This window comes from Phyllobates terribilis, unplaced genomic scaffold (genome assembly GCF_046119375.1).
Source record: "Phyllobates terribilis strain yellow unplaced genomic scaffold, ASM4611937v1 Scaffold_4__5_contigs__length_816908805, whole genome shotgun sequence".
Lineage (NCBI taxonomy): Eukaryota > Metazoa > Chordata > Amphibia > Anura > Dendrobatidae > Phyllobates > Phyllobates terribilis.
Genome location: NW_027362764.1, coordinates 518,897,412 through 518,924,542, shown reverse-complemented (window position 1 = coordinate 518,924,542; position 27,131 = coordinate 518,897,412). Strand labels below are relative to the sequence as shown.

General features: G+C 43.0%; 1 protein-coding gene across 1 annotated transcript; it reads right to left on the bottom strand.

The window, feature by feature from the left end:
* Positions 1-469: 469 nt before the first annotated feature.
* On the bottom strand, positions 470-26,847 carry BLOC1S4 (biogenesis of lysosomal organelles complex 1 subunit 4). Its single transcript, XM_073678876.1, has 5 exons — positions 26,539-26,847; positions 18,909-18,980; positions 8,139-8,240; positions 4,371-4,511; positions 470-730 (listed from the first exon to the last, which is right to left on the bottom strand). Exons 1-5 carry the CDS (start codon positions 26,776-26,778, stop codon positions 641-643), a joined length of 645 nt encoding a protein of 214 aa, XP_073534977.1. The 5' UTR covers positions 26,779-26,847; the 3' UTR covers positions 470-640.
* Positions 26,848-27,131: the final 284 nt, after the last annotated feature.

The following is a 27,131-nucleotide window of genomic DNA, read 5'->3' as shown; positions in this document are numbered from 1 at the left end:
GTCCAAAATCCCAGTTGAGGTGTTGATTGTTATAGGAAGCAATTTAGTGCAGTTATTTATTCCAAAAGGTGTGCAACCAAATATGTCTAATTTGCCTTCTTTGTCTCTCTTTTTTTGTGTAGTTCCAATACACACACAGGAAATAAATATGTATATAACAATACTTGTGTAATTGTAATAATTTTCTGGGAGAAATACTTCATTATCTGGAACCATATCAAGGTTAGCAACACTTTTGGCCATAACAGTACACATATACAATGCACACGTTTGGTAATTATCAACCGCAATGTGTACTTAACTATAACAAACAGATATGTATAAAGTATGCAAGTTATCTGACTAAAAAATATATTTAATTACACAATCTATGGAGTTTTAAAAATACTCCCAGTGTCAAACGCCTAGTTTAAAAATAACCCAGTTTTCATATATTGAAGTTGTAATGACCTACATGAACCACAACCACTACTAATACTGATTTTTAATGGAAGACTTCGGTATTACAGTATATACAAAATTAAGATTTTTCTTTTCAATCTGGAAGACTATCGTGTGTAGCAGTGATCAGTCTGTGATGTATAAAGTGCAATGCTGTATTGTCTGTGGCAATGCCCTGAATCTGAGCTGACACTTCTGCTCAGCTGCTGCTTGGGAAGTAGTCATCAGTACTGAACACTGTGGGAGGCTCGTATCTTGCTTGCTGACTTCTCGGAGAAGATGTCGCTTTCTATTAAAACACAAACATAAAATTTGTAACAATCCAGTAAATATGATTTTTAAAAAGGAGACCTAACAAAAAATTGTGTTATCAAAAAGGAGTGCATGGTTCTGCCCCTTAAATTAGCATCTGTGTATCCTGACCAACGATGCTCGCTTGCATGAACAGAATACTCCTGTATGCTCAGTTCATGAGCTACAGCATGTGCACATAGGCTTCTCTGCTGTGATCGCTCGCTATTCTTCTGAGTGCATGGCTGAAGGGAGCAGCCACATCAAAGAGCTGTGTGCATGCACCACCTCCTGAATTCTCAGTGTGTGCATGCGTATACAGGAGAATTTGGTTCTGGCATTGCTTGCCCTAGGCAAGCCAGTGAGGTCAATCAAGATTTGGTTATGCTAATTCGGAGTGTGTGTGTGTGTGTGTGTGTGTGTGTGTGTGTGTGTGTGTGTGTGTGTGTGTGTGGGGGGGGGGGTTGGAGTGTGCCTGGAAATCTGGACCACGCTAGGGGGGCACCAAGCACTGGAATTTGTAGAGCAATCAAACAGCGTTTTCTGGACATTAAAGGCAAGGTTTAATAAGCTAAATGTATATTTTTATAGTGGCTAAGTCCCCTATATGACTGTGTGCTTAGCTTAATTTGTGTATGGAGGTAATATACTCACTTTAATGTATGTTAACTTGTTTCTTGACGTTATCTCCCTGTTAGCTGAAGATAGAGTGGGGGAAATAAGTATTTGATCCCTTGCTGTTTTTGTAAGTTTGCCCACTGACAAAGACATGAACAGTCTATAATTGTAAGGGTAAGTTAATTTTAATATTGAGAGATGGAATATCCAAAAAAAAAAAATCAAGAAAATTACATTGTATAAATTAGATACATTTTTTTGCATTTTGCAGGGAGAAATAAGTATTTGATCCCCTACAAACCATTATGAGTTCTGGCTCCTACAGACCAGTTAGACGCTCCTAATCAACTTGTTCCCTGCATTAAAGACAGTACATAGTCACCTGTATAAAAGACTCCTGTCCACAGACACAATTAGTCAGTCAGACTCTAACCTCTACAACATAGGCAAGACCGAAGAGCTTTCTAAGGATGTCAGGGACAAGATCATAGACCTGCACAAAGGCTGGAATGGGCTACAAAACCATAAGTAAGACGCTGGGTGAGAAGGAGACAACTGTTGGTGCAATAGTAAGAAAATGGAAGAAATACAAAATGACTGTCAATCGACATCGATCTGGAGCACCATGAAAAATCTCACCTCGTGGGGTATCCTTGATCATGAGGAAGGTGAGAGATCAGCCTAAAACTACACGGAGGGAACTTGTTAATGATCTCAAGGCAGTTGGGACCACAGTCACCAAGAAAACCATTGGTAACACATTACGCCTTAAAGGTTTAAAATCCTGCAGTGCCCACAAGGTCCCCCTGCTCAAGAAGGCACATGTGCAGGCCCGTCTGAAGTTTGCTAATGAACACCTGGATGATTCTGTGAGTTATTGGGAGAAGGTACTGTGGTCAGATGAGACAAAAAATTGAGCTCTTTTAACTCAATTAACTCAACTCGCCGTGTTTGGAGGAAGAAGGAGGAGTACAACCCTAAGAAGATCGTCCCAACCGTGAAGCATGGTAGGGGAAACATTATACTTTGCGGGTGCTTTTCTGCAAAGGGGACATGACGACTGCACAGTACTGAAGGGAAGATGGATGGGGTCATGTATTGCGAGATTTTGGCCAACAACCTCCTTCCCTCAATAACAGCATTGAAGATGGGTCGTGGCTGGATCTTCCAGCAAGACAATGACCCAAAACATAGAGCCAAGGCAACAAAGGAGTGGCTCAAAAAGAAGCACAAAATGGTCATGGAATGACCTAGCCAGTTTCCAGACCTTAATCCCATAGAAAACTTATGGAGGGAGTTGAAGCTCCGAGTTGCCAAGCGACAGCCTCAAAATCTTAATGATTTAGAGATTATCTGCAAAGAGGAGTGGACCAAAATTCCTCGACATGTGCGCAACCTTCATCAACAACTACAAAAAACATCTGACTGTTGTGCTTGCCAACAAGGGTTTTGCCACCAAGTATTAAGTGTTGTTTCCAGAGGGATCAAATACTTATTTCTCACTGCAAAATGCAAATAAATGTATCTAATTTATACATTGTGATTTTCTTGATATTCTATCTCTCAATGTTAAAATTAACCTACCCTTAAAATTATAGACTGTTCATGTCTATGTCAGTGGGCAAACGTACAAAAACAGCAAGGGATCAAATACTTATTTCCTTCACTGTATGTCTTCTTGCAAAACTGACCGGTGTTCAGACACTTCTGGTTCTGATTTGTTTCAGTTGCAGTGACTGGTGGTTTCTATACAATGAGCCACAGTTATGCAAAGTTTCCTTACTGCCAAAGGCAGCCAATCATGGAGCAGTTCAGGAAATTAAACTTTGGGCAAGAAGATCATTTTTTATAGTAGACAGATTTGATAAAGGAGGCCCGCTGTCCTTATGACAACACCACGCTGACAGGAGTCTGAAGGGGAAGAATCATCAGAATCTGTTTCATCCATCAGGCCATTCTACAAAAACTGGCCTTTTTATAGTTACTGGTCAGTCAGAATTTTTATAAATTAGGAAAAAAACTTGAGATCTCTGATAAATACCACTGATGTTACTATATCCAACAGCGGTGTAGATTCCCTAACTGTCCCAGTTCCAGCCACCGTATCCCCATTTTCTCCAATGCGGGATAATAACATTATATCTGGTATTAATTCACAACCGTGCTCTGGAAGTGTAAATTGCTGGGAGCTATTACTTAGCACCACACATTTATAGCACTGTGATACTAGGGTACATTTAATGATAGTTGTCCTCCATTGCAATAGCCACGATCGGTGAAAACTCTAATCGCGGTTGTTAAATCCTAGCGATTCTGTGATCAGTAGTAGTGTTGAGCGAGTATGTTCTATTAACCCTTTCGCCGAGTATTTCTTACACATTCCTCCCATGTAATAAAGCTGTCAAACAGTTGCAAATCAAGCACACGGGAGCGATTTAACCTTATCACCGAGCAGATGTAAATACTCGGAGCTCGGCCCAAGTATACTCGGACAGAACATACTCGCTCAACCCTAATCAGTAGCGTTTGTAGCACCACAAGAGTGTGTGAATCTTTCGCCCCCTAATTATCAAGTTGCTGATAGCGATCTCTGGGACCGCAGGCATCATAAAATATATGCTGTAAATAAAAAAAATCCAATTCATTTGTCAGAAGCATTTATTTTTTTAATTTACCACTAGACTGCTTGCTATATGTAACGGAGTCACTGAAGGGAAAATGGAAATTTTCCAATCACTTACAGCTAAAATCATGGGTTCTGTATTTTTTCATTCCAGGTGTCTGAAGGGTCTTTAACATGATTTTTCATGTAACAGACATACAAAGTCTCGTAAAAATGCTTATTCAGTCCACAGCTCTCTCTCCAGTCTCCTCTATAAATTTGGATCTGGCGACATGCATATTTATCTGGCAATTTTGCTCCCTCCATACACATAATGTATTTTGATGCCTATAAATATGTACTATTGCGCTGATAAGGAGATCCAACACAAGTAATAATCATTTCCTCAGATACTCACAGAAGGAGAAAACAGAGGCGAAGAACTGAGATTCTGGAAGATTTTCTTGAGTGGATTATGAAACGTCCCAAGGTTGGTTTCAGCCTGTGTAACCTGATCATCCATCTGAGCAACATTGCTTCCAACCCTTTTCACAAAGGCCTATTGGGAAATATAATATAATAATGCTACTTCACATGAGCTTAAAGGAGTTGTCCGCCATTAATTATCACATCAATTGTATGGATCATGAAAAATAAATGAAAGATTGAGTTAGACTTTGAGACTACCTGTAAACCAAAACCAGGAGTGGGTGATAAATACAGAAGTGGTGACGTGTTTCTATTATACTTTTCCTCGGATTGTTCCACTCCTGGTGTTGGCTTCAAAATACTGATGTAAAATGCTGAACGTGGCACAAATTTTGGCTTTCTCAAAGTTTGCAGCTTCAGTTTTTATAGTGGCAATTTGCATTAAGTCTAGATTTTTATGAAGAGAGATTAGATGAAGTGTACACAATTGCAAAGTCATTCCTTGCCTTGAAAATTAAAACAAAAAAGAACAAAATTTTTTTTTTTCATTGATTTTCTGCAGGAAATAGGTTTTTGCTATGTAATCTGAAGACAGTGGGATATAGAGGCTGACACACAGAATTCAGGGATGTGTCACTTGTGTTGAGTGAGCGTGCTCGCCAAGTAGTTTCGGCATCTATGTTTGAGCTGCCGCGGCTGCTTGTGTCGCAGCTGTTAGAGAGCTGTGACACATGCAGGGATTGCCTGTTTGTTAGCAAGCCGAAACTACTTGGCGAGTACCCGGGCGTGCTCGTTTAAAGGGTTACATGAGCACGCTCGCTCAACACTAGTCACTTGTTAAAGTGAGTGCTGTAGCTTACTAACTGAAGGATTTACAGTGCTGGTCACCATTACTGGCATCCCATCATAGACTGTACAATATCTTCAGAAATAAATTGAAATGTACCGAAGTTATATCCTCAGGATTTTTTAATTAGTCGTCCAAAGTAATACAACAATAAAACATTGTTTTTCAACTTCCGTGTTGCAATTTCAAAGAAGAAACAGAATAAACAGCATGTGCAGCAATTAAGGCACCCCTAATTAATACTTGGCTGCACACCCTTTGGCATTGCTGACAGCAGCCAAACGTTTCTTGTAGCCATCTATAAGCTTCTTGCACTTTTCAGCTGGAATTTTCTCCCTCTCTTCTTTTGCAGTTTGTTCAAGCCCTTGAATATTTGCAGGGTTCTTTTTCCCCATGGCAGATTTCAGCTCACCCAAAGATTTTCAATGGGATTGAGGTCAGGACTCATTGCTGGCCATTTTAAAAAAACAGTCCATTTTTTCTTTTTCAACCATTCCTGTGTACTTTAGGATGTGTGCTTTGGGTCATTGTCTTGCTTGAGGTCCCACGACCTTCGGCTCAAGCCAAGTTTTCTTACACTGGGTAGGACATTTCACTCTAAAATCTCTTGATAATTCTCTGATTTCATGATTCCTGTGATACAGTCAAGGCCTCCAGTACCAGACGCAGCAAAGCAACTCCACAGCATTATGGATCCTCCACCATGCTTAACACCATGGTAAGGTGTTCTTTTACTTATAAGCTTCATTGCGCCGTCTGTAAACAAACTGTCAATCTGCTTTGCGTTAAACAAAATAGAGCTTTTTGGCAATCTGTCCACAGAACATTTTCTCAGAAGGATTGTAGTTTGTTAAGGTACTCTTCGGCAAAAATCAGTCGTTCCTTTTTCGGTCTTTCCTTCAGCAATGGTTTCTTCCTTGGCCTTCACCCATAAAGCTGTGCCTGGTTTAGTGTGCAGCGTATAGTACTTGTTGAAATCTTTGTTGTAAAAGTGCAACTTTTTCTTCACCACCCCATGGTATAAAATTCTGTGGCACACCTGTGGTGTCAAAATGAATTTGTCTAGGGGTGCAGTGATTATAGAGAGGTGTAGTTTGTAAAAGGAGGTCACGTGCGCGTGTGTGTGTGTGTGTTTTGGCACTTCAGGGGCTCTGCCAATGTGACATGGCACTCAGAAACCATTTCAGCAAAATCTGAACTCAATATGGCACTTCTTCCCTTCTGAGCTCTGCACTGTGCCTTGAAAGTAGTTTTGGACCACATATGGTGTATTTGCATACTCAGGAGAAATTGCGCAACAAAATGTGTCGTCAATTTTCTCCTACTAGCCCTTTTGAAAACTTGAGGCTAAAAGTAGATGAATGGGGTTACTTGTAGGGTTTCTGCTGTTTTGGCCTGTCAGGGGCTCTTCAAATGTGACATGGCACCCGCAATCTATTCCAGACAAAATTGAGCTCCAGAATTCAATTGGTGCCACTCTCTTCTAAGCCCTGTTGTGCACCCAAACAGAATTTTTCCACCACATATAGGGTATCGGTGTATAGGAGAAAACGCACAACAGATTTTAGGGTCTATTTTCTCTTGTTTCCCTTGTGAAAAGGAAAAATTGGGGCTAAAGCAACATTTTTGTTGGAAAGATGTAATTTTTTTTTTTTCCCGGCTTAACGTAATAGAAATCTGTGACGCACCAGTGGGTTCAAGGTGCTCACAACACCTCTAGATAAATTCCTTGAGGGGTCTAGTTTCTAAAATGAGGTCACTTGTGGGGGGTTTCCACTGTTTAGGTACATCAGGGGTCTCCTGTAAAGATTTCTGGGACTGGCAGAGACAGCCAAGTACAGTGCTCACTCTAAGTCCTATGGATACTGAATTGAGAGCAGGGTGAAGGCTTAATGGCTGTTTAATTCAGACTCCTCACTGGAGTTGTGCTTGAGGAGAAACAGGAGCTGATTCTTGTGAGTAGTGCGGCCCCAAACGATCAGAGATTTATCAACTATACGCAACCAAACAGTGCAGCAGCGCATGCACACTATATGCACGAGGTTGTATGCAAACAATGAATATGTGAAAGTTAAACTGCATTACTGCTATATAAAATACACTTATACAATGAAGGTACTTAGCTCACGAATTGGCCAATTCTTGTGTGCCGATTCTTTCAGATGAGAGAAAATACTGTGGAATGAGTAGCTTAAAAGGTATGTGTACTCTTTGGCTTACAAATACTGAAGGTGTGAATGTGGCCTAAGGGTCTTATCAGAGAGTGGTTGCATTCCAGTAGCTGGTGAAGACACTCAAATTTGCCAATTTGTGTGCCAAGTACCTTCATTTTCATATTCTATATAATAGTGATGGAGGTTAAATTTCACACATTCAATGTTTGCATACTTCTTAGCACTGAGTGCTGCTGTATTACTTAGTTTTGTACACAATCCAGGTATAGTAGCTTGCAAATGTTCACACTTGCATCATTCTGTTAGGAGGTGCTGTTCAGTTTTTGGTTTATTTGTATTTATGAAATCAACTATCCAGGGGCATTGCAGGAGCACAAATTACAGAGACCGGAAGGAGATTACTATAGATCGGGAATAGAAATGGATTAGCTAGATGAATATAACTTTTTGAAACCGTTTTGAGGCCACCAGAAGTGAAGACGTCCCATCCATCAGTCACCTCACCCTGCAGCCAATCACTGGCTTCAGCAATCATGTGACTGAATGGAGAAAATGTCATTATTCTGGTCACGGTGAAAGAGTGGAAGCAGGGGAGAGAGGAGAATTGAGGTTTGAGTGGTAAATAAAGGTTATTTTCTTTTTATTCTACAGCAATCAGTTTTAAGAAAATGTGTGAAAAATCTCTAAGTAACATTCACTCAGCATTTATCATGCAGAGTAGCATTTAAGTCCATACCTCAAGCAAGTCAATTTTCTGGTACAGTTTTCTCATTTCTGCAGCTTTAGTGTAAATCTGAGGCACTTTTTCATTAACAACTTGAGAAGTATCATTTCTAATCTGAAGGAAAAAAACACATGGATCAGTGATTCAGGTTAAAGTGATTTCTAAAAAGTTACAAGGCACCCAAGACTAACATTCTGTGATCTGGCAGCATGAGGTACTGTATGTCGTGAGCATCTGCAACGTTGGCTTGGTTTTTATATATATATATATATATATATATATATATATATATATATATATATATATATTCAACATATTCCGCAGCTCTTTACATACATTATCATCACTGTCCCCATTGGGGCTCACAATCTAGATTCGCTATCGGTATGTCTTTGGAGAGTGGGAGGAAACCGGAGAACCCGGAGGAAACCTACGCAAACACGGGGAGAACATACAAACTCCTTGCAGATGTTGTCCTTGGTCTTTTCTTATCATATAACTACTAATGGATGAAAATATTAATGCTGAGGAGAATTAAAAGGCAACTACAGCCAACATAGCTGAATCTTGTCGAGCCATTCTTTTAGTTTACAGGTTGGGAGACTTACGGCATCATTTTACCCATTAACTTCCAATTGGCCTTCATTGACACTATAGACAGGTCTCATTGGGTGAAGAGGCCACGTCGATCTTCACAGCATAGGACTTTTAGGGAGTACAATTCTGGCCTCTTCTTTACATGTTTTGGCATATACACCTAGATCGATAGGTGTCTGAAGTGAATACAGCTACATACAAAACAAACAATGATGTCACATCTTATCCATGTACGATGAGTGTTGGTGAAATTCATTTTTATCAAACCCTGTGTCTCCTCTAAAGGTGCATTTACACTGCCCGATTATCCTAACAATGCTCTTTACTCGACCACCGTGTAATGTTAACAGGTTGCTGATGACCCTACGAATGAGCAGAACCCTTGTTTTTCATGCAAAATAACCCTTTGGCTTGCTTAAAAGCAGGGCTGTGGAATCGGAGCTCATTTTGGTGGAGTTGGTATAAAATGGACCGACTCCGAAAATATATAATAAATTGGGTGCAGAGGATCAATGCAGTTTGTGGGGAATATTTTTAAAAAGACTCTCAAAAGACGCTTCATGTTTCTTAAAATGGATGCCTCCACACGACACAGAGTGAACTATTTTGCCATCAATGTTCGATATGTTTGTGACAACAAAGAAATTGTTACCAACACACTGGCAGTAAAAGATACTAAAGCTCATCACACCAGCCAGTTTCTCCAGGCCTTAGTGGAAAAAGTTCTGCAAGATTACGAATTCAAAAAAGAACAGGTTCTTGCTATTGTAACGGACAATGCTTCAAACATGATAAGTACAATTAAACTGATGAATGAGAGTAATGAACAACAGCTAGAAGAAAATTTAGGATTCAGTATGTTTGAGATGGAAGGCCACAGTGCTGTTCATGTAACTGAGGAACAAAACAGATATTACAACAGAAGAACAGCAAAATTATACTTTAGAAATAGATGATCTTGTTGAAGCTGCTTCAAAATACTTTCCTATTCATCACATGCGCTGTGTTGTGCACACGCTGCAGCTGGCAATAAGAGATAGTCTGCAAGAGGGACATGCTGGAAATCTGATTGGAAAAGTGAGGAAATTGGTTATTGCCGCCAGAACCCCTAAATTTGATTCCATCTTGAAGAGACGTGCTGGGAAAGGGGCAATTGTCGATCAAGCCACTCGGTGGGGCAGCACTTATTTAATGATTGAGCGATTGCTTGAACTAAAACCGTTTCTTATAGATATGGCGAACCCTCAGGTAACCCTAAATGAAGGTCAATGGACACAGGTGGCTGAATTGAAGGAATTGCGTAATCATCCATTTACCGTGACTAAAAAATTACAAGTTGAGGATTTAACTCCTGGCATTTTCATAAGAGAGTGGAAGAACTTGCTATTTTGCCTGTCCCAAAGAGGAGGTTTAATCGCAGATAGCATTTCTGCTTCAATGAAATGGAGAGAGACACAGCTATTGGAAAATAAAATTTTTCTGGCAGCTGTTTATGTGGACCCAAGTCATCGTATACTGCTTGATGATCAACCGCTTACTAAAGGAAAAGCTCTGACTGAGGTAGCTGTTAGGATGAGTGGCCTACAGGAGGACTGCCAGGCGCAAGAGGACTTGGGTCCTCCTGACAGTGCTACTGCTGCCATATCTTCATCCTCATCAGATGAGGAGTTTGACTTTGACAAGTATTTGGATGACATGGAGCAGGCAAAGCGTTGCCGCAAGGAAAAAGATTTCACTCCGTCTCCTATAGCAAGCAGATTGACCATATTTCAGCAAAATGTTTCACTTGCTCTCAAAGAAATAGAAAAATTCAACCGTTCATCAAAACTGACTGTGCATGAGGCAATTCCTTTATACCTGGAAATTGTTAGAGATGTAGCCCATGTGGTTACGGCTTTGCCTCCAACCCAAGTTAGTATAGAGAGGTTGTTCTCAAGCCTTAAAATTATTACGTCAGATTTGAGGTCATCTATGAAGGAGGATCTGATGGAGGCAATTCTATGGCTTAGACCAAATTCATAGACTGCACAAATGTTATTTAGTATGTTTTTGTTGAAAACTGTTTTTTACCATTTACATAGTGTGTATGTATAATATATATATATATATATATATATATATATATATGTGTGTATATATATATGTGTATATATATATATATATATATATATATATATATATAATCGATGTTACATAGTGGAATAAATATTTACAATTTATTACAGTTTTTTGTGTTCTAAAGTTGTATTCCAATAAATATATTATATTCTATCTAAATATCTTGATTATTGTATCATAAAAATGATTAAATGTCTGATGTTCACATTGTACTACAATAAATTTTTCACTTAAATATAAGCAATATATGTGGGAGTCGGAGTCGTGGAGTCGGAGTAAGGGAAATTGAGGAGTCGGAGTCGCAGGTTTGGCTTACCGACTCCACAGCCCTGCTTAAAAGATCCTTGTTCTCGGCAGCACAACGTCCTGTGTGAATAAGACCTGTGCTGCCGAGGACAATGGCAGCCTATACTCACTGACTAATCTATTACAGATAATTATGTGGGCATATTAAAAGCTGTCTGCCTGTCTAAATATGCTATTAAAGGACCACAAAAAAAGTAGCTGATTGGCAGTCGTTTAATCCCATGTTAAGGGTCTTTTTACACTATGGCGCCAATTCATCCTCTGAGTTTTTTTACGTCATTCTATATTTTTGCATTTTTTTTTTGCCCTGATGTATTTTTCACCAAATTCATCAAAATGGTGCGCAGTGTTTGCTGAATTTGGGAAGTATTCAAAGATGCTTTTTTGTTTTTTCTTTTGCTTTATTTGTACCATTGAGTGAAACGTCACATGACCCTTTCAATTAAAAATGTAAAAGGAGATAGTGAGCGCAGGGGCGTGGCCTGGCCGGGCATGTGAGTAGAAGTGAGGCAGAAGAGCTCCTATAACCCTGTCCTGTAATTCTTCCTGCCCGAGGGAATCATTGCTTCTAAAAGATCTCACCAGGTGGCCTGGGGTCTCAGGAGTGCGGGGGGAGCAGTCGGTGGTGCAGAACGAGATGACCCGGCGAGATAGCAAGCAGAGGCAGGCGGCTGGCTCATCACAGCATGAGGGCCAAAATGGTGCCGTGGCCTCTGAGGAGGGAACTGAAACTCCAAGGCAGCGGGAGAAGCGCATGGAGGTGGTGAACAGGCTCTCCAAATATGCGCATGGCGGAGGAGCTGAGGAGCTTACACCCGACCGGAATGTGCAGTCATTAAAAAGCATGGTAACTGAGGGGGATGTGGAGAAGGCAGCGGGGGAGGCACATGAGAGGAATGTGCAGGCTGCTAAAACAACAACTACCCCCAGCAGAGAGGCTCAGGTTACCAGTGGTGCTGACTCACTGGCAGAGGATGATGAGCCTACTTTAAAGGATGTGCTGCTGGCCATCTCACATAGTAAAGCAGATCTCACTGAACACATAGGGTCTGTGAAAGTGGACATATCTCATATACGCCATGACATGCAGAAAATGAGGGAGCGCCTCACTGCAACAGAAGGCAGAGAGGGGGATTTGGAGGATACTGTTTCTCCTATGACTAAAACACTTAAAACAGCTACTGACTCTATTAACTATTTACTCAACAAAGCGGATGATCTTGAAAATCGCCTAAGAAGAAATAACGTGCGTATTGTGGGTGTGCCTGAGAAAGCAGAGGGCAGAGAGGTGGTGGACTTTTTTGAGAAATGGCTGCTGCAATCCTTTGGAAAAGATAAATTCTCTAAAATGTTCGTTATTGAGAGGGCACACAGGGTCCCCACCAGACCTCCACCGCCAGGGGCACTGCCACGTACAGTTTTAATCAAAATGCTGCATTTTCGTGACAGAGATAAAATCCTACAATTGGCGCGGTCGGCTAATGACTTATGTATAGAGGGGGCGAGAGTGTCCTTCTATCCTGATTTTTCTGTGGAGGTTCAAAGGAGACGCGCCCAATTTCAAGATATCAAACGCAGATTGAGAGCACTTCAAGTACCCTATGCAATGCTATATCCTGCAAGGCTGCGGGTCACAGCACTGGGTGAAACTCATTTCTTTTGATTCACCAAAGGAGGCTGCAAAGCGGCTGGACTTAAAAGAGAGACAAATCCGGACGGGCTGGCGCCAATTTTGAGAAGATTCTTGACAGATTATAATATAATAATTCAAGAAATTTGAATTCTAGTGGATAATACTCCGCTGTTGGCTAATGAATCTCTGTTTATAAATGTTATGATTATTATTTTTCAGTTTTTGTATACTGCTTATAACCTGGCTTTCATATATACCTCGGGCAGGCCAATATACTTATATGGTTGTTTAGGTGCTGGTTTCACCTACAATGTAGAGGCAGGGTTAAGACACTCTGCCGTTTGAATGTTCTGGGAACGTTGTGTGGGGGGGAAATGAGGGAGTCTGTGATGCAACTTATGTCGGGGCGCTTCGTGTGCTTAAGGCCTACTAGGCTGCATGAGGCTAAACACCAGACTCTACATAGTACGGCTGTTGGTATTCATTTGATTAAGGGGGGGGGGGGATGTTAAATGAGGTAGCGATGGGGGGTAAAAGAACAGAACTTACTTTGATTGGTGCAGACTGTGTATTATTACAATACCATAATCTTGATGATCAGACACACGAGTGTGTACAGAGGGGGGCATGTGACAGTTCATTTTCAATCGTTAAAACATGGTTAAGCAGATTAATGTAGTATCCTGGAATATTAGAGGTATGGGAGATCACAACAAAAGATTTGCGGCACTTAAATATCTTAAGGAATATCGGGAGTCGATAATCTGTCTGCAAGAGACGCATTGTAATACGGAGGCCGCTGCGGCACTGAGCAAGCTTTGGAGGGGGCCAGCCTATCATTCTACACATAGTACTTACTCTAGGGGGGTTAGTATATTGATTCATCCGAATTTACCCTTTGAATGTGAGAGAAGTATTTGTGACAGGGAGGGTAGGTATGTATGTCTAGTGTGAAGAGTGGCTGGACTTAGAATTTGCCTAATTGCTCTATATATTCCTCCACCTTTCTCTATACAGACTTTGCGCCAACTATTCCCATGGATAACGGAATTTGCTACCATACCCCTGTTAGTTATCGGTGATTTTAATATGTATCTACATGCTGAGCTTGATAAGTATAGGGGTAATGTGGGGGGAGGGGCTGCTCAAGAGACATCGTTGGCAAGGGTCCTACAGGAAATCAGTCTGGTAGATGTGTGGCGGGCTCGTTTCCCAAATGTTAAGCAGTATTCGTGTTATTCAGCATCCTATTCCTCTCTGTCCAGAATTGACCTGGCTCTGGGAAATAGTCATCTAGTCCCTCTAGTCACTAAAGTAGAATACTGCACGAGATTGTTATCTGATCATTCCCCATTATTGGTTGTTCTGGGGATAGATCCTGGCATCATAAACAGAAGGGCACTGTGGCGGTTTAATCCCTACTGGCTGGACGTATTCGGGGAACAGTTAGATTTAGCAGGTAAATTGTAGCATTTCTTTAAAGACAATATAGGCTCTGCTCCTTTAAATACGGTATGGGAAGCCATGAAGGCGTTCTTAAGGGGGATCCTGATTAAGGAAATTTCCATGATCAAATCCAAAAATAGGGCTCGTACTCAGGAGTTGCGGAGGGAAGTAGACATATTGGAACAGAAGTATGTTGGGTCTCCAATCATAGAGAATAGGGAACACTGGACTCGGGCACAGGCTACACTAAATGACCATATATTGAAACAAGCAGAACATAAACGTTTTTTTCTTAAACAACAGTTTTATGTGGAGGGAGAAAGTGCAGGGCACTTGCTGGCCACTATAGCCAAGGCCCAGACTGGGGCTCCTATGATTGCAGCTCTCAGGGATACTAAGGGTGTGGTAATTACTGATACAAAGGCTATAATGGAAGAATTTTTTCAGTTCTACAGACAATTATATGCTTCCAAACTGACTAAGGCGCAAAGGGACATAGATCTATACCTTCATGATATGCAAATACCATGCCTAACAGATAGCCAAAGAGAACAATTAGATGCACCACTCACCCTGGAGGAGATGCAGGAAGCTTTAAAAGATTTTCAAAATAACAAAGCCCCTGGTGCTGATGGGATCCCCGCGGAAATTTATAAGGAGGCTGGGGGGGGGTTTTACTTCCCAGGTTACTGGAAGTGTTTAAAGAAGCGAGGGAGGGGGGGGGCCTTGCCGGCTTCAATGAGGGAGGCTAACATAGTTCTTTTGCCAAAACCTGGAAAGGATGCACTAAACCCCGAATCATATAGCCCAATATCCTTACTCTCGGTAGATGTAAAAATTTTAGCTAAGGTCTTGGCTACCAGATTGGTGGTGGTTATTACACATCTGGTTGCAGAAGACCAGACTGGGTTTATACCGGCCAAGTCGACGGCAATTAACTTGCGTCGGCTTTTTCTTAATCTACAAATGCAGTCACAAAATGCAGGTGGTAGGGCAGTACTATCACTTGATGCCGCTAAGGCTTTTGATAGTGTCGAATGGGAGTATTTATGGGCTGTTTTGCGAAAAATGGGGTTCGGTACTGGATTTTGGGCCTGGGTACGGCTTCTATATAACAATCCGGTAGCTCGGATTAGAATTAATGGTAATCTTTCTGGTAGCATTGAAATGGGCAGGGGCACGCGTCAGGGCTGCCCGTTGTCTCCCCTACTGTTCGCCCTGGCTATGGAGCCATTGGCTGTTAAGCTTCGTTCCAGCAGTGAAATTCAGGGTTTCCGCTACAAAACACTGGAGGAGCGGGTGGCCCTATACGCTGACGACCTTCTGTTGTTTTTGGGTGACACGGAGCAATCTCTGATGACAGCTATGAATTTAATAAGGGAGTTTGGAGATCATTCTGGCTTACGGATTAATTGGGACAAATCAGTTCTTATGCCGGTTGATGGTTTGTCTCAGAATACTAGGGTAGGGAGTACTTGCTTGAAGGTGGTGCAAGAATTTAAATATCTCGGAGTTAGAGTGACCACATCTATCGGAGATTATATTCCTTTAAATGTACTTGAACTGCTTACTAAATTTCAACAAAAGGCCAATACTTGGAGCAAACTTCCCTTATCAATGGTAGGTCGAACTAACTTAATTAAAATGGTGTTAATGCCCCAATTATTATATATCCTTCATAATTCACCGGTTTGGATCCCCATGAGAATATTTTATAAATTTCAGGCACTGTTTCGGGAATTGATCTGGAAAAAAGGGGTGGCCAGAATCAGTTTGGATACACTTCAAAGGCCCAAAGATCAGGGGGGACTAGCCGCACCTAATCCATGGATATATTTTCTAGCTTCTCAAATGCAACAGCTCTGGTTAATCCAGGGGAACCTAGATAAACTGATACGTCTACTCTCACACAATCTGCCAATTACCTCCTTTCTAGAAACTGGAACCTCGGGGTGGGATGCTAGGCGACACCTCCCGACCCTAACACTTATGGGGAAAACGTGGCAGAAAATCAAATTGTTGTTGGGAATAAAAGGCTTTACCCCGTTTACCCCGTTGTGGCATAATGTGGGCCTTCCAGAGATCCATAAATTGAAAGGATTCGGAATATGGGAAAAATTGGGAATAACTAATGTGGCGCAAATATTAGAGGGGGAAATATTTAAATCGTTCCAACAGATAAAAGAAGAATATTGTATTCCACAAACTAGTTTTTACTTTTATCTCCAATTGAGGCATGCATGGTTTGTACAGCCGCGACATATGCAAAGTAAAATCCAACATCATCTACTGTTTAACACATTATTATGCCATAGAGGTGGGAAAGGATTGATTTCCAGAATTTACGGGATACTTATGCAGCAATTTCAGTGGGACAGACCCTTAAATGTTAAGGAGAGGTGGGAACGCGACATTGGTACTATAACCTCGGAAGAATGGGAAGATGTGGTGGGGAGCGTTCCGATACTATCTACATGTGAGGCACATAGACTTTCACAGTTGTACTTATTACATAGGGTATATAGAACCCCCAAATTTCTACAGCGCATTGGGGTAAGGAATGACAGTATGTGTCCGAAATGTGGAGAGGAAGGAGCAGATCTTATGCATATGATGTGGGCGTGTAGAAAGGTCGCTGTATTCTGGAATGAGTGTGTGCAATACATTAATGATGTGTTTGAGTGTAATTTACCCCTATATCCTAAAGTGTGTGTATTAGGCCTTGTAGAAATAATAGGATGTGAAGAGGATGAAATAATAGCTGTTAAGAGGACTCTATACCAGGTCAGAAAGCTTATAGCTGCACATTGGTTGGATCCCTCCCCTCTCAGGCTCCAGGAATTTTTGGATAGAATGCGTCTTTTATTGAGATTAGAAGAGGGAGTGTACAAAAAGCGGAAGGCTATACGTAAATTTGATAAAATCTGGGGTAAATGGAATATGTTTCATGGTTATCATATTATGTCTATTTTAAATATCACTTGAGTTTGAAATGTTGTGGTCTCTCATGTTCTGTATAACTAATTACTGATTATCAGATATTAAGCTCTGTACCCATGGATCAAATTATTAATGCTTTAACAGTCGGATAAGCTATATGATGGTATACGGTCTGTAACAAAAATTTGCTTTTGCCATATGGTTCTTGGGGCTGTTATGGGTGGGGGGAAGGGGAACGGGTGGGTCTTGAGAGGCACTGCTAGTTTAGTGATGCCTCACTGTTGTTTATGTATAATGTTATAAAAAGTTTTTTAATAAAAAATATCTGATTTAAAAAAAAAAAAAAAATGTAAAAGGAAGTCTTCGATTGCGTAGAGAAGAAAATGAAACAAATGTTGTGTCCCACTAGAGATACCGAGGACAATTGTGCAAAAATGTTGCATCATTTCAAAAAGTCAAAAACTATGAATTAGCCAAAAAACATTTTGACAACCAAAAGCACGGCCAGTGTCAAAGAAACCCAAAAAAAAATGATAAGGACTGAAAAAAATAGTGTAAAAATGGTGCAAAAGCCATAATGAATCTGGCACAAACATAAAAATACCTACGGTCCTAATTTGTATGCCAAAAAAGACGGAAAAAGAATGATGAATTGATGTTTGTGTCTTTCTATTGCTGTTTGCTGTATGCACAGAGAAACCTTGGATGATAACAGCCTTCTGTTATGTGCGTGGCGGGAGCTTTTGCAGCGTATGTGTTTAATGGAAGGAAAGAAATGCAGTGTGAAAAGAGTGTATGACAGCAATGTGAGCCGGCAATCAATGCTGTCCCCAGTCTCCCTGAATGGATTACATGTGCACAGCTGTTATAAATGTATGCATATTTATGTCATTACTAATGGGGTTATCCCCCTTCAAATATTATCTCTCCAGTGGCTCAGGCAGGCAAAAACAAAAAAAAAGGAAAAACAATGACAAAATTGAGCTGTTAGGCTATGTGCCTACGATCAGGAGCCACTGCGGCCCCAACGCTGCAGAATAGCCGCACCACTTCCGCCCTAATTATGCAAATGAGCGGCCATGATTATTATTTTTTTTTTCACATGCGGACTTTCCTCATTGATGTTAAAGTCCTGCAAGAGAAATTGACATGCTGCGGTCCTGAAAGACGCGCCGCATGTCCGTGTCCACGGGTGATCCGCAGCCTCAGATGCACGCATAGTGGACATGGGATTTCTAGAAATCCCATCCACTATGCTGTAACATCTGGACTCTGCGGGTTTGACGCTGCATAAATACACCGCTTCAAACCCGCAGCGACTCCTGATCGTGGATACATACCCTCACTCACCCAGCCTCCTGCCACTGCTCAGGTGATTGTCTACATACACAATTGTGCATCGCTGTGACATCACCTCGGTAATGTTGTAGCCAGAGATCTCATTGATCTTGCCGATCAACACAGAATAAGTCACTGAACTCTTGCAAGGGCTGCAGCCTGTACAGTCACCAGAGCAGCGCCGGACCCCGGGAGTGAGGGTGAGTAACTGCTCAGTTTGTATTTTTGGCTGCATGACCCTTGGGAGCAATAATCCTTCAAAGGGGACAACCCATATTAGGCATTTCTACTTACACCATAAATGGATGATACCAGGTGGGAAGGTGTTAAATCACTACAGCAATCTATACATACTACATGAAATATGTCTAATACTACAGAAATATTCTATAATCTGGACTTACCATATCCAACATCCCAACAAACTCGTCAACTCTTACAAGTAAATCTTCCAAGCCCTTTTCCAAATTCTCAATCTTTACAAAAACAAAACACAGTATGGTTAGAAGTTTTAAGATTGGTCTATAAAGATACTATCAGTTTTTTTTTTTTACTGTTTATTTATCCCTTTATTTTCAGTTGAAGTCATATCCAGGGCTGTAGAGTCAGAGCCCATTTTGGTGATGTCGGTATAAAATGGACCGACTCCAACTTCTAAAATATATAATAAATTGAGTACAGTAGTTCAATGCAGTTTGTGGGGAATATTTTTTCATAAGAATTTGGGCCAGTTATGAAATTTGTCCTATAAACGTCGGTCCTATTCCTGATCTAAGGATCTAGACTTTTAGCTGAGATGAATCTGTGCTACAGTAAATTTATCACTTAAACATGAGCCATGTATGAGGGAGTCGGAGAGTTGGTGTCATGGAAATTGAGGAGTCGGAGGTTTGGCTTACCGACTCCACAGTCCTGGTTATATCTTCCTTAACGAGATTATCTGGTCATATGATATTGATGACCGATCCTTAAGACAGGTCATCAATATCAGAGCAGTGTGGGATCGGCCCCTGGCACCTCCACTGATCCGCTGTTATTAGCTCTGGCAGCCAGCTGGAAACACAGAATGGAGTAGAGCAGTACACCTTTGGCAGACACTGTTGATCAGCTTCTATTCATGAGGAGTAGAAGCTGATCTACAGTACTAAGCTGTGGCTGCCAGAGAAAGAGTATAACGCTCAGCTATTTCCAGCAGCTCCACTGGCAACTAATGGAGACCGAGCATATGAACCTCTGATCCATCCAAGGGGGCCCCTGCAGCCAGATCCCAGCATTCAGCAACTTATCCCTATCCTTTTGGGATTTTAGGAAAACCCTTTTAACACTGCATAACAACAATGGTCAGCTATCCACCACATTATGAGAACATTTACATTAAATGAGTCCTGTCTGCAATGGAAACTTGGCTGCACATGTGTTAAGAGTAGACAACAGTGGTAGGCTTATAACAGATAAATCATCCTCAGTCAGCAGATGGCGCTGTGATAACTTTTACAATTTGGTGATATGTAATAGTTTCTGTTGGTCGTACAGTATGACTTGTTTTGTGTGTCAGTCTCTCCTGTAATCCTCCATGTTGATGATGAAGAAGATAACGGTTACTGTACGTCCCAGGTAAAACAGTTTATTTTACCATAATATCTAAGTGCTGACAAGTCTGCTGACAGCTAAAATCTACAGCAGTGTGATCACTGTCCATTACAGCAAACAGGGAAATAGATAAAGAGCACCAGCACTAAGCAGAATTTTTTGAGACTGTTATGATAATGACATGATTGGAGCTTGCAAAAAAAGCACATGCTGCAGAAACATCCTTATTCAGATTTACAGTTGTTTGCAAAAGTATTAACCCCCTTGGCATTTTATGTGTTTAGCTACCTCCCAACCTGGAATTTCACTGTTCTTTTTTTGAGGGTTTGAATCAGTACATGTAAGGAACATGCCTATAACTGTGAAATTTGGTTTTATTTTCATAGTGAAGCAAACAACAAATAGGACAAAATTAATGAGAACTTCAGTGTGCATAAAAGTCAGTACTTTGTGGAGCCTCCTTTTGTGGCAATAACAGCTGCAAGTCAATTTGGATAAGTCTCTATGAGCTTTCCACATCTGGCCACTGGGATTTTTGCCCATTCCTCAAAGCAAAACTGCTCCAGCTCCTTCACGTTAGATGGTTTCCTCTGGTGAACAGCAATTTTCAAGTCTGACCACAGATTCTCAATTGTATCAAAGTCTGGGCTTTGACTATGCCACTCCAAATCATTTACACGTTTCTCCTTAGACCACTCGAGTGTTGCTTTAGCAGTATGCTTTGGATCATTGTCTTGTTGGAAGGTGAAGCGCCGTCGCAGTCTCAAATCACTGACAGACAAACAGGTTTTGCTCAAGAATATCACTGTATTTCGCACCATCCATCTTCTCCTCGACTCAGACCATTTTCCCTGTCCCTGCTGCTGAAAAACATCCCTCCAACATGATGCTGCCACCACCATGTTTCACGTGGGGATGGTGTTTTTAGGGTGATGAGCTGTGTTGATTTGGTGCCAGACATAGGTTTAACCTTGGTGGCCAAAAAAATCAATGTTGGTCTCATCTGACCACATCACCTTCCTCCATGCATTTGGGGAGTCTCCCACGTGTCTTTTGGCAAACTCAAAACGAGCCTTAGTGTGTGTGTGTGTGTGTGTGTGTGTGTGTGTGTGTGTGTGTGTGTGTGTGTGTGTGTGTGTGTGTAAAGCCTTTTCTTGCCCATAAATGTCACCTCTATGGAGTGTACGGCTTGTTGTGGTCGTATGAACAGATACTCCAGTCTCTGCTTGGGAACTCTGCAGCTCCTTCAGGGTTACCTTTGGTCTGTGTTGTCTCTCTGATTAATTCCCTCCTTGTCTGGGCTGAGAGTTTCAGTGGGCGTCCCTCTCTTGGCAGGTTTGTTGTGGTACTATGTTCTTTCCATTTGATAATGGATTTGATGGTGCTCCAGGGGATCATCAGAGATTGGCATATATTTTTCTATAACCCAACCATGACTTTGTCCCTGACTTGTTAGGAGATCTCCTTGGTCTTCATGGTGTTGTTTGGTTAGTGGTGCCTCTTACTTAATGGTGTTGCAGCCTCTGTGGCCTTTATGAAAAGGTGTGTATATACTGACAGACCAGATGACACTTTGATTGCACACAGGTAGATTTCCATAGATTTCCTTTCACCAGAAACTTTTAGTATTTGTCTCACTTCAGTAACTTAGACTATTTAGTGCTGATGCATCACACACAAAGCGGATTCCAATAATATTTAAACACTGGTTGTACTACTGTAACAAAATAGCCAAGGGGGTGAATACTTTTGCAAGCCACTGCATGGAACAGATCATCAGATGCAAAAATCCTCTGTGAGTATATATATGCTAATGGGATCTGTTCAGATTCTAGTACTTTTGGCTGACAAGTGGAACAAAATCATTATCAATGTACAAAACAATTACTGGTTTGTGATATAAAAACTGGTAGAAGAGGTGTGAGATGGTCATTGTGCAAAAGTTTTTTTTAATTCAATAATCTGACCCGATAACCCAGCACCTGCCAGTCTCTAATAATGCTAGCACTGACCTAATAACCCAGCACCTGTCCTCTGCCAGTCTCCTTCCTAATAAAACCAGACCTGTCATCTGCTGGTCTCTCCTAGAACCAGCACTGTGTAAACGCTTGTCTAAAATGGAGTTGCTCTTGTGAGGGATGATGTCATGGGCGCAGCCTCCTCATTACAGTGCAGAGCTCATACAGGGAGCAATAGTGTGCAGATAACAGGAGACATATTACAGAATGAGGCTGTGTATACAGAACTGAAAAGTGTGGTGTACTGCACAGTGGGGCTGTGTATAGGGTCGGTAATCCAGTAAAGTACTGCAGGATGGGTCTGTGAAAAGTGATGTACTGCAGGATGGGTCTGTATAAAGGGGGCTGAGAGGAGTGATGTACTGCAGGATGGGTCTGAGAAAAGTGATGCACTGCAGGATGGGTCTGTATACAGGGGGCTGAGAGGAGTAATGTACTGCAGGATGGGTCTGTATAAAGGGGGCTGAGAGGAGTGATGTACTGCAGGATGGGTCTGTAAAAAGGGGCTGAGAGGGGTGATGTACTGCAGGATGGGTCTGTATAAAGGGGGCTGAGAGGAGTGATGTACTGCAGGATGGGGCTGAGAGAAGTGATGTACTGCAGGATGGGGCAGTATAAAGGGGGCTGAGAGAAGTGATGTACTGCAGGATGGGGCTGTATAAAGGGGGCTAAGAGGAGTGATGTACTGCACTGCAGGATGGGTCTGTATAAAGGAGCTGAGAGGAGTGATGTACTGCAGGATGGGGCTGTGAGAAGTGATGTACTGCAGGGTGGGGCTGTATAACGGGGGCTAAGACGAGTGATGTACTGCAGGATGGGGCTGTATAACGGGGGCTGAGAGAAGTGATGTACTGCAGGATGGGGCAGTATAAAGGGGGCTGAGAGAAGTGATGTACTGCAGGATGGGGCTGTATAAAGGGGGCTAAGAGGAGTGATGTACTGCAGGATGGGTCTGTATAAAGGGGCTGAGAGGAGTGATATACTGCAGGATGGGGCTGTGAGAAGTGATGTACTGCAGGATGGGGCTGTATAATGGGGGCTAAGACGAGTGATGTACTGCAGGATGGGGCTGTGAGAAGTGATGTACTGCAGGATGGGTCTGTATAAAGGGGGCTGAGAGGAGTGATGTACTGCAGGATGGGTCTGAGAAAAGTGATGCACTGCAGGATGGGTCTGTAAAAAAGGGGCTGAGAGGAGTGATGTACTGCAGGATGGGTCTGTAAAAAGGGGCTGAGAGGAGTGATGTACTGCAGGATGGGTCTGTAAAAAGGGGCTGAGAGGAGTGATGTACTGCAGGATGGGTCTGTATAAAGGGGGCTGAGAGGAGTGATGTACTGCAGGATGGGGCTGTGAGAAGTGATGTACTGCAGGATGGGGCTGTATGAAGGGGGCTGAGAGAAGTGATGTACTGCAGGATGGGGCAGTATAAAGGGGGCTGAGAGAAGTGATGTACTGCAGGATGGTGCTGTATAAAGGGGGCTAAGAGGAGTGATGTACTGCAGGATGGGTCTGTATAAAGGGGCTGAGAGGAGTGATGTACTGCAGGATGGGGCTGTGAGAAGTGATGTACTGCAGGATGGGGCTGTGAGAAGTGATGTACTGCAGGATGGGGCTGTATAATGGGGGCTAAGACGAGTGATGTACTGCAGGATGGGTCTGTAAAAAGGGTCTGAGAGGAGTGATGTACTGCAGGATGGGTCTGTATAAAGGGGGCTGAGAGGAGTGATGTACTGCAGGATGGGTCTGTAAAAAGGGTCTGAGAGGAGTGATGTACTGCAGGATGGGTCTGTATAAAGGGGGCTGAGAGGAGTGATGTACTGCAGGATGGGTCTGTATAAAGGGGGCTGAGAGGAGTGATGTACTGCAGGATGGGTCTGTATAAAGGGGGCTGAGAGGAGCGATGTACTGCAGGATGGGTCTGTAAAAAGGGGCTGAGAGGGGTGATGTACTGCAGGATGGGTCTGTATAAAGGGGGCTGAGAGGAGTGATGTACTGCAGGATGGGGCTGTGAGAAGTGATGTACTGCAGGATGGGGCTGTATAAAGGGGGCTGAGAGAAGTGATGTACTGCAGGATGGGGCTGTATAAAGGGGGCTAAGAGGAGTGATGTACCTCAGGATGGGTCTGTATAAAGGGGGCTGAGAGGAGTGATGTACTGCAGGATGGGTCTGTATAAAGGGGGCTGAGAGGAGTGATGTACTGCAGGATGGGTCTGTATAAAGGGGGCTGAGAGGAGTGATGTACTGCAGGATGGGTCTGTATAAAGGGGGCTGAGAGGAGTGATGTACTGCAGGATGGGTCTGTATAAAGGGGGCTGAGAGGAGCGATGTACTGCAGGATGGGTCTGTATAAAGGGGGCTGAGGGGAGTGATGTACTGCAGGATGTGTCTGTATAAAGGGGGCTGAGGGGAGTGATGTACTGCAGGATGGGTCTGTATAAAGGGGGCTGAGAGGAGTGATGTACTGCAGGATGAGGCTGTGTATACGGAGTGGAAAGGCATGGTGTACAGCACAATGTAACTGTGTATAGAGGGTCATAATTTAGTAATGTTCTGGGGGATAGGTTTGTGTACAGGCGGCTGAGAGGAGTGATGTACTGTTGGATGGGTCTGTATAAAGGGGGCTGAGAGGAGTGATATACTGCAGGATGAGGCTGTATAAAGGGGGCTGAGAAGTGATGTACTGAAGGATGGGGCTGTATAAAGGGGGCTGAGAGAAGTGATGTAATGCAGGATGGGTGTGTATAAAGAGGGCTGAGAGGAGTGATGTACTGCAGGATGGGTGTGTATAAAGAGGGCTGAGAGGAGTGATGTACTGCAGCATGAGGCTGTGTATACGGAGTGGAAAGGCATGGTGTACTGCAAAATGGAACTGTGTATAGGGGGTCATAATTTAATAATGTTCTGGGGGATAGGTTTGTGTACAGGCGGCTGAGAGGAGCGATGTACTGCAGGATGGGGCTGTATATAGAGGGGCTAAGAGAAGTGATGTATGTGTAACTACACATTATTACTTCATCCCTACACAAGAAAAAAAACAGACTTTAGTGTTATCCAGTGAAAACAAGTTCTGGATCCTGGATGTCTGACTACTGGAACCTGCACTGATCGGCAGATTGGGGAACTTCTTGTCCCTGTTAGGCTATGTGCCCACGATGCAGAAATGCTCTGGATTTTTTCCTGAGCGTTTCTGCATCTCCCGGGCAGAAAAAAACGCATGCGGATTGTACATGTATTTTTCCTGCCAGGGACATGCGGATGTGAAGCGTTCTTCACATGCATTTCCGCATGCGGGTTGTCAAGTGCTTTCCAAGCGATTTTAGCATCACTTGGAAAGTGCTTGTCAACTTGGTCACACTATATAAATCCATGCAACGGGCATGGATTTATATAGTGTGACCGAAAGAATGGTAAAAAAATAAATCTATACTTACCTTCCGATGGCCCCCGGAGTCTTTATTCCATCCGTCTTGGCTTGCCGGCAGCTCGCGGTACACTGAAGGACCTGCCGACGTCAGTGGTCGCGTGACCCGTCACATGACTAGATGACGTCACCGCAGGTCCTTGAGTCCACCGCGATCTGCCGGCAAGCCAAGACAAGCACACCGGGGGCCATCAGAAGGTAAGTATAATATATATATTTTTTTACAGGTTCTATGGTTCCCGGGTTCGGAGGAGAGTCTCCTCTCCTCTAGAATTGGGTACCATCCGCACATTGAAACGCATGGAATGCGCATGTACAGATGCAGTGATGCGGATGTCATGCATTCCAATGCAAGTCAATGGCGGCGAAAACACAGCGCTTCTGCAAAATAATTGGTAGTGCTGCGGATTTTTCTGCAATGATAATCCGCAGCGGAAATTTCCGCAGCATGTGCACAGCACATGCGGATTATCATTGGGGGACGTGGCAGACCTTCTACCATGCGTTTTTTAAGCGTTTGAGGCGGAATTGCCGCTGCGGAAATGCTTAAAAAAACGCATAGTGGGCACACAGCCTTAGAGTGGATTGGTAGTGTGCATGCTCGACCACCGCTCCATCATTTTCTATGGGGCTGGAGGAAAAACTCGAGAGCTGCACTGAGCAGCCCCATAGAAAATTAATGGAGCAGCAGTGGCGCAAGCACACGGCCACTCCCTTCTAATGGCCATTAAATTGCTCCGTTCTTCCAATTGGTGCAGATCTCAGCGGCCTACAAGTGATCACTGGAGACCCTCTGTAATAACATCATTGTGGGCACATGATCATCGCAGCCTATACTGTAGTGAGGAGGCTGCAGCTGCTATGAGCAACTCCTGTAACCTCCTTCACTGTAGTCCTGTCAGTAACCAGCTGTGCGCACACAGGAGCCGCACACCGTACAAGGCCCTGTGCACACGGAGAAGTAGACTAAACCATCACATGACCGCTCTAGGCCCCGCCCTCACCTCGGAGCTGTGCAGCGCAGGGAGGAGGTGGCTGGACAGCTGAGCCGCTGTGGCGGTGAGGACGTCGTCACATGACTCTGTAGCGACCAGTTCCTCATCGTTCAGGAGCCCCACGGAGGCGCCACTGCAGACGCTCTGACTCTGGGAGACGTGGCCGCTGTCCCCGGGACTCCCGCGGGAGGTGCCGCCTCCCGCCTCTTCTATCGGTTCCCACTGTCCCACAGCAGCCGCCAACTCCATGCGACCTGCCTACAAATCTGTCAGCCTGAAACACGTGACCCTCTTTACAGGCGCCGAGTCAGGCCAATCTTGTGCGGGAAGCGTTTATCTCACAGCATAGGTCTATGTGACCATTGGCCTGGTGACCGTCCTGTGACGTGACCGCAGCGTCCTACAATAGCTACTTACTGTACAGACCTTGTAGAAGGGTCAGGGCCAGAAATAAGACCACGCCTCACTGTCTCCCCCTAAAGGTGAATGGCGAACAGTGCAGTATAACTATACTTGCTGGTAGCATATGTGCTCTGCCTTTGTACATGAGGAACAGCAAAAGGCTTAGGCCACGGCCCCGCTATCAGTATTTGGTCAGTATT

What these genes read in the sequence shown, in the direction of transcription:
- BLOC1S4 (XM_073678876.1), bottom strand. Translation starts at nt 26,778, where the DNA reads ATGGAGTTGGCGGCTGCTGTGGGACAGTGGGAACCGATAGAAGAGGCG. An exon ending in TTGTTGGGATGTTGGATATG is followed by an intron (nt 8,241 to 18,908) that starts GTAAGTCCAGAT and finishes TTTTTCCTTCAG; the next exon opens with ATTAGAAATGATACTTCTCA. An exon ending in AGAAAATTGACTTGCTTGAG is followed by an intron (nt 4,512 to 8,138) that starts GTATGGACTTAA and finishes ATTTCCCAATAG; the next exon opens with GCCTTTGTGAAAAGGGTTGG.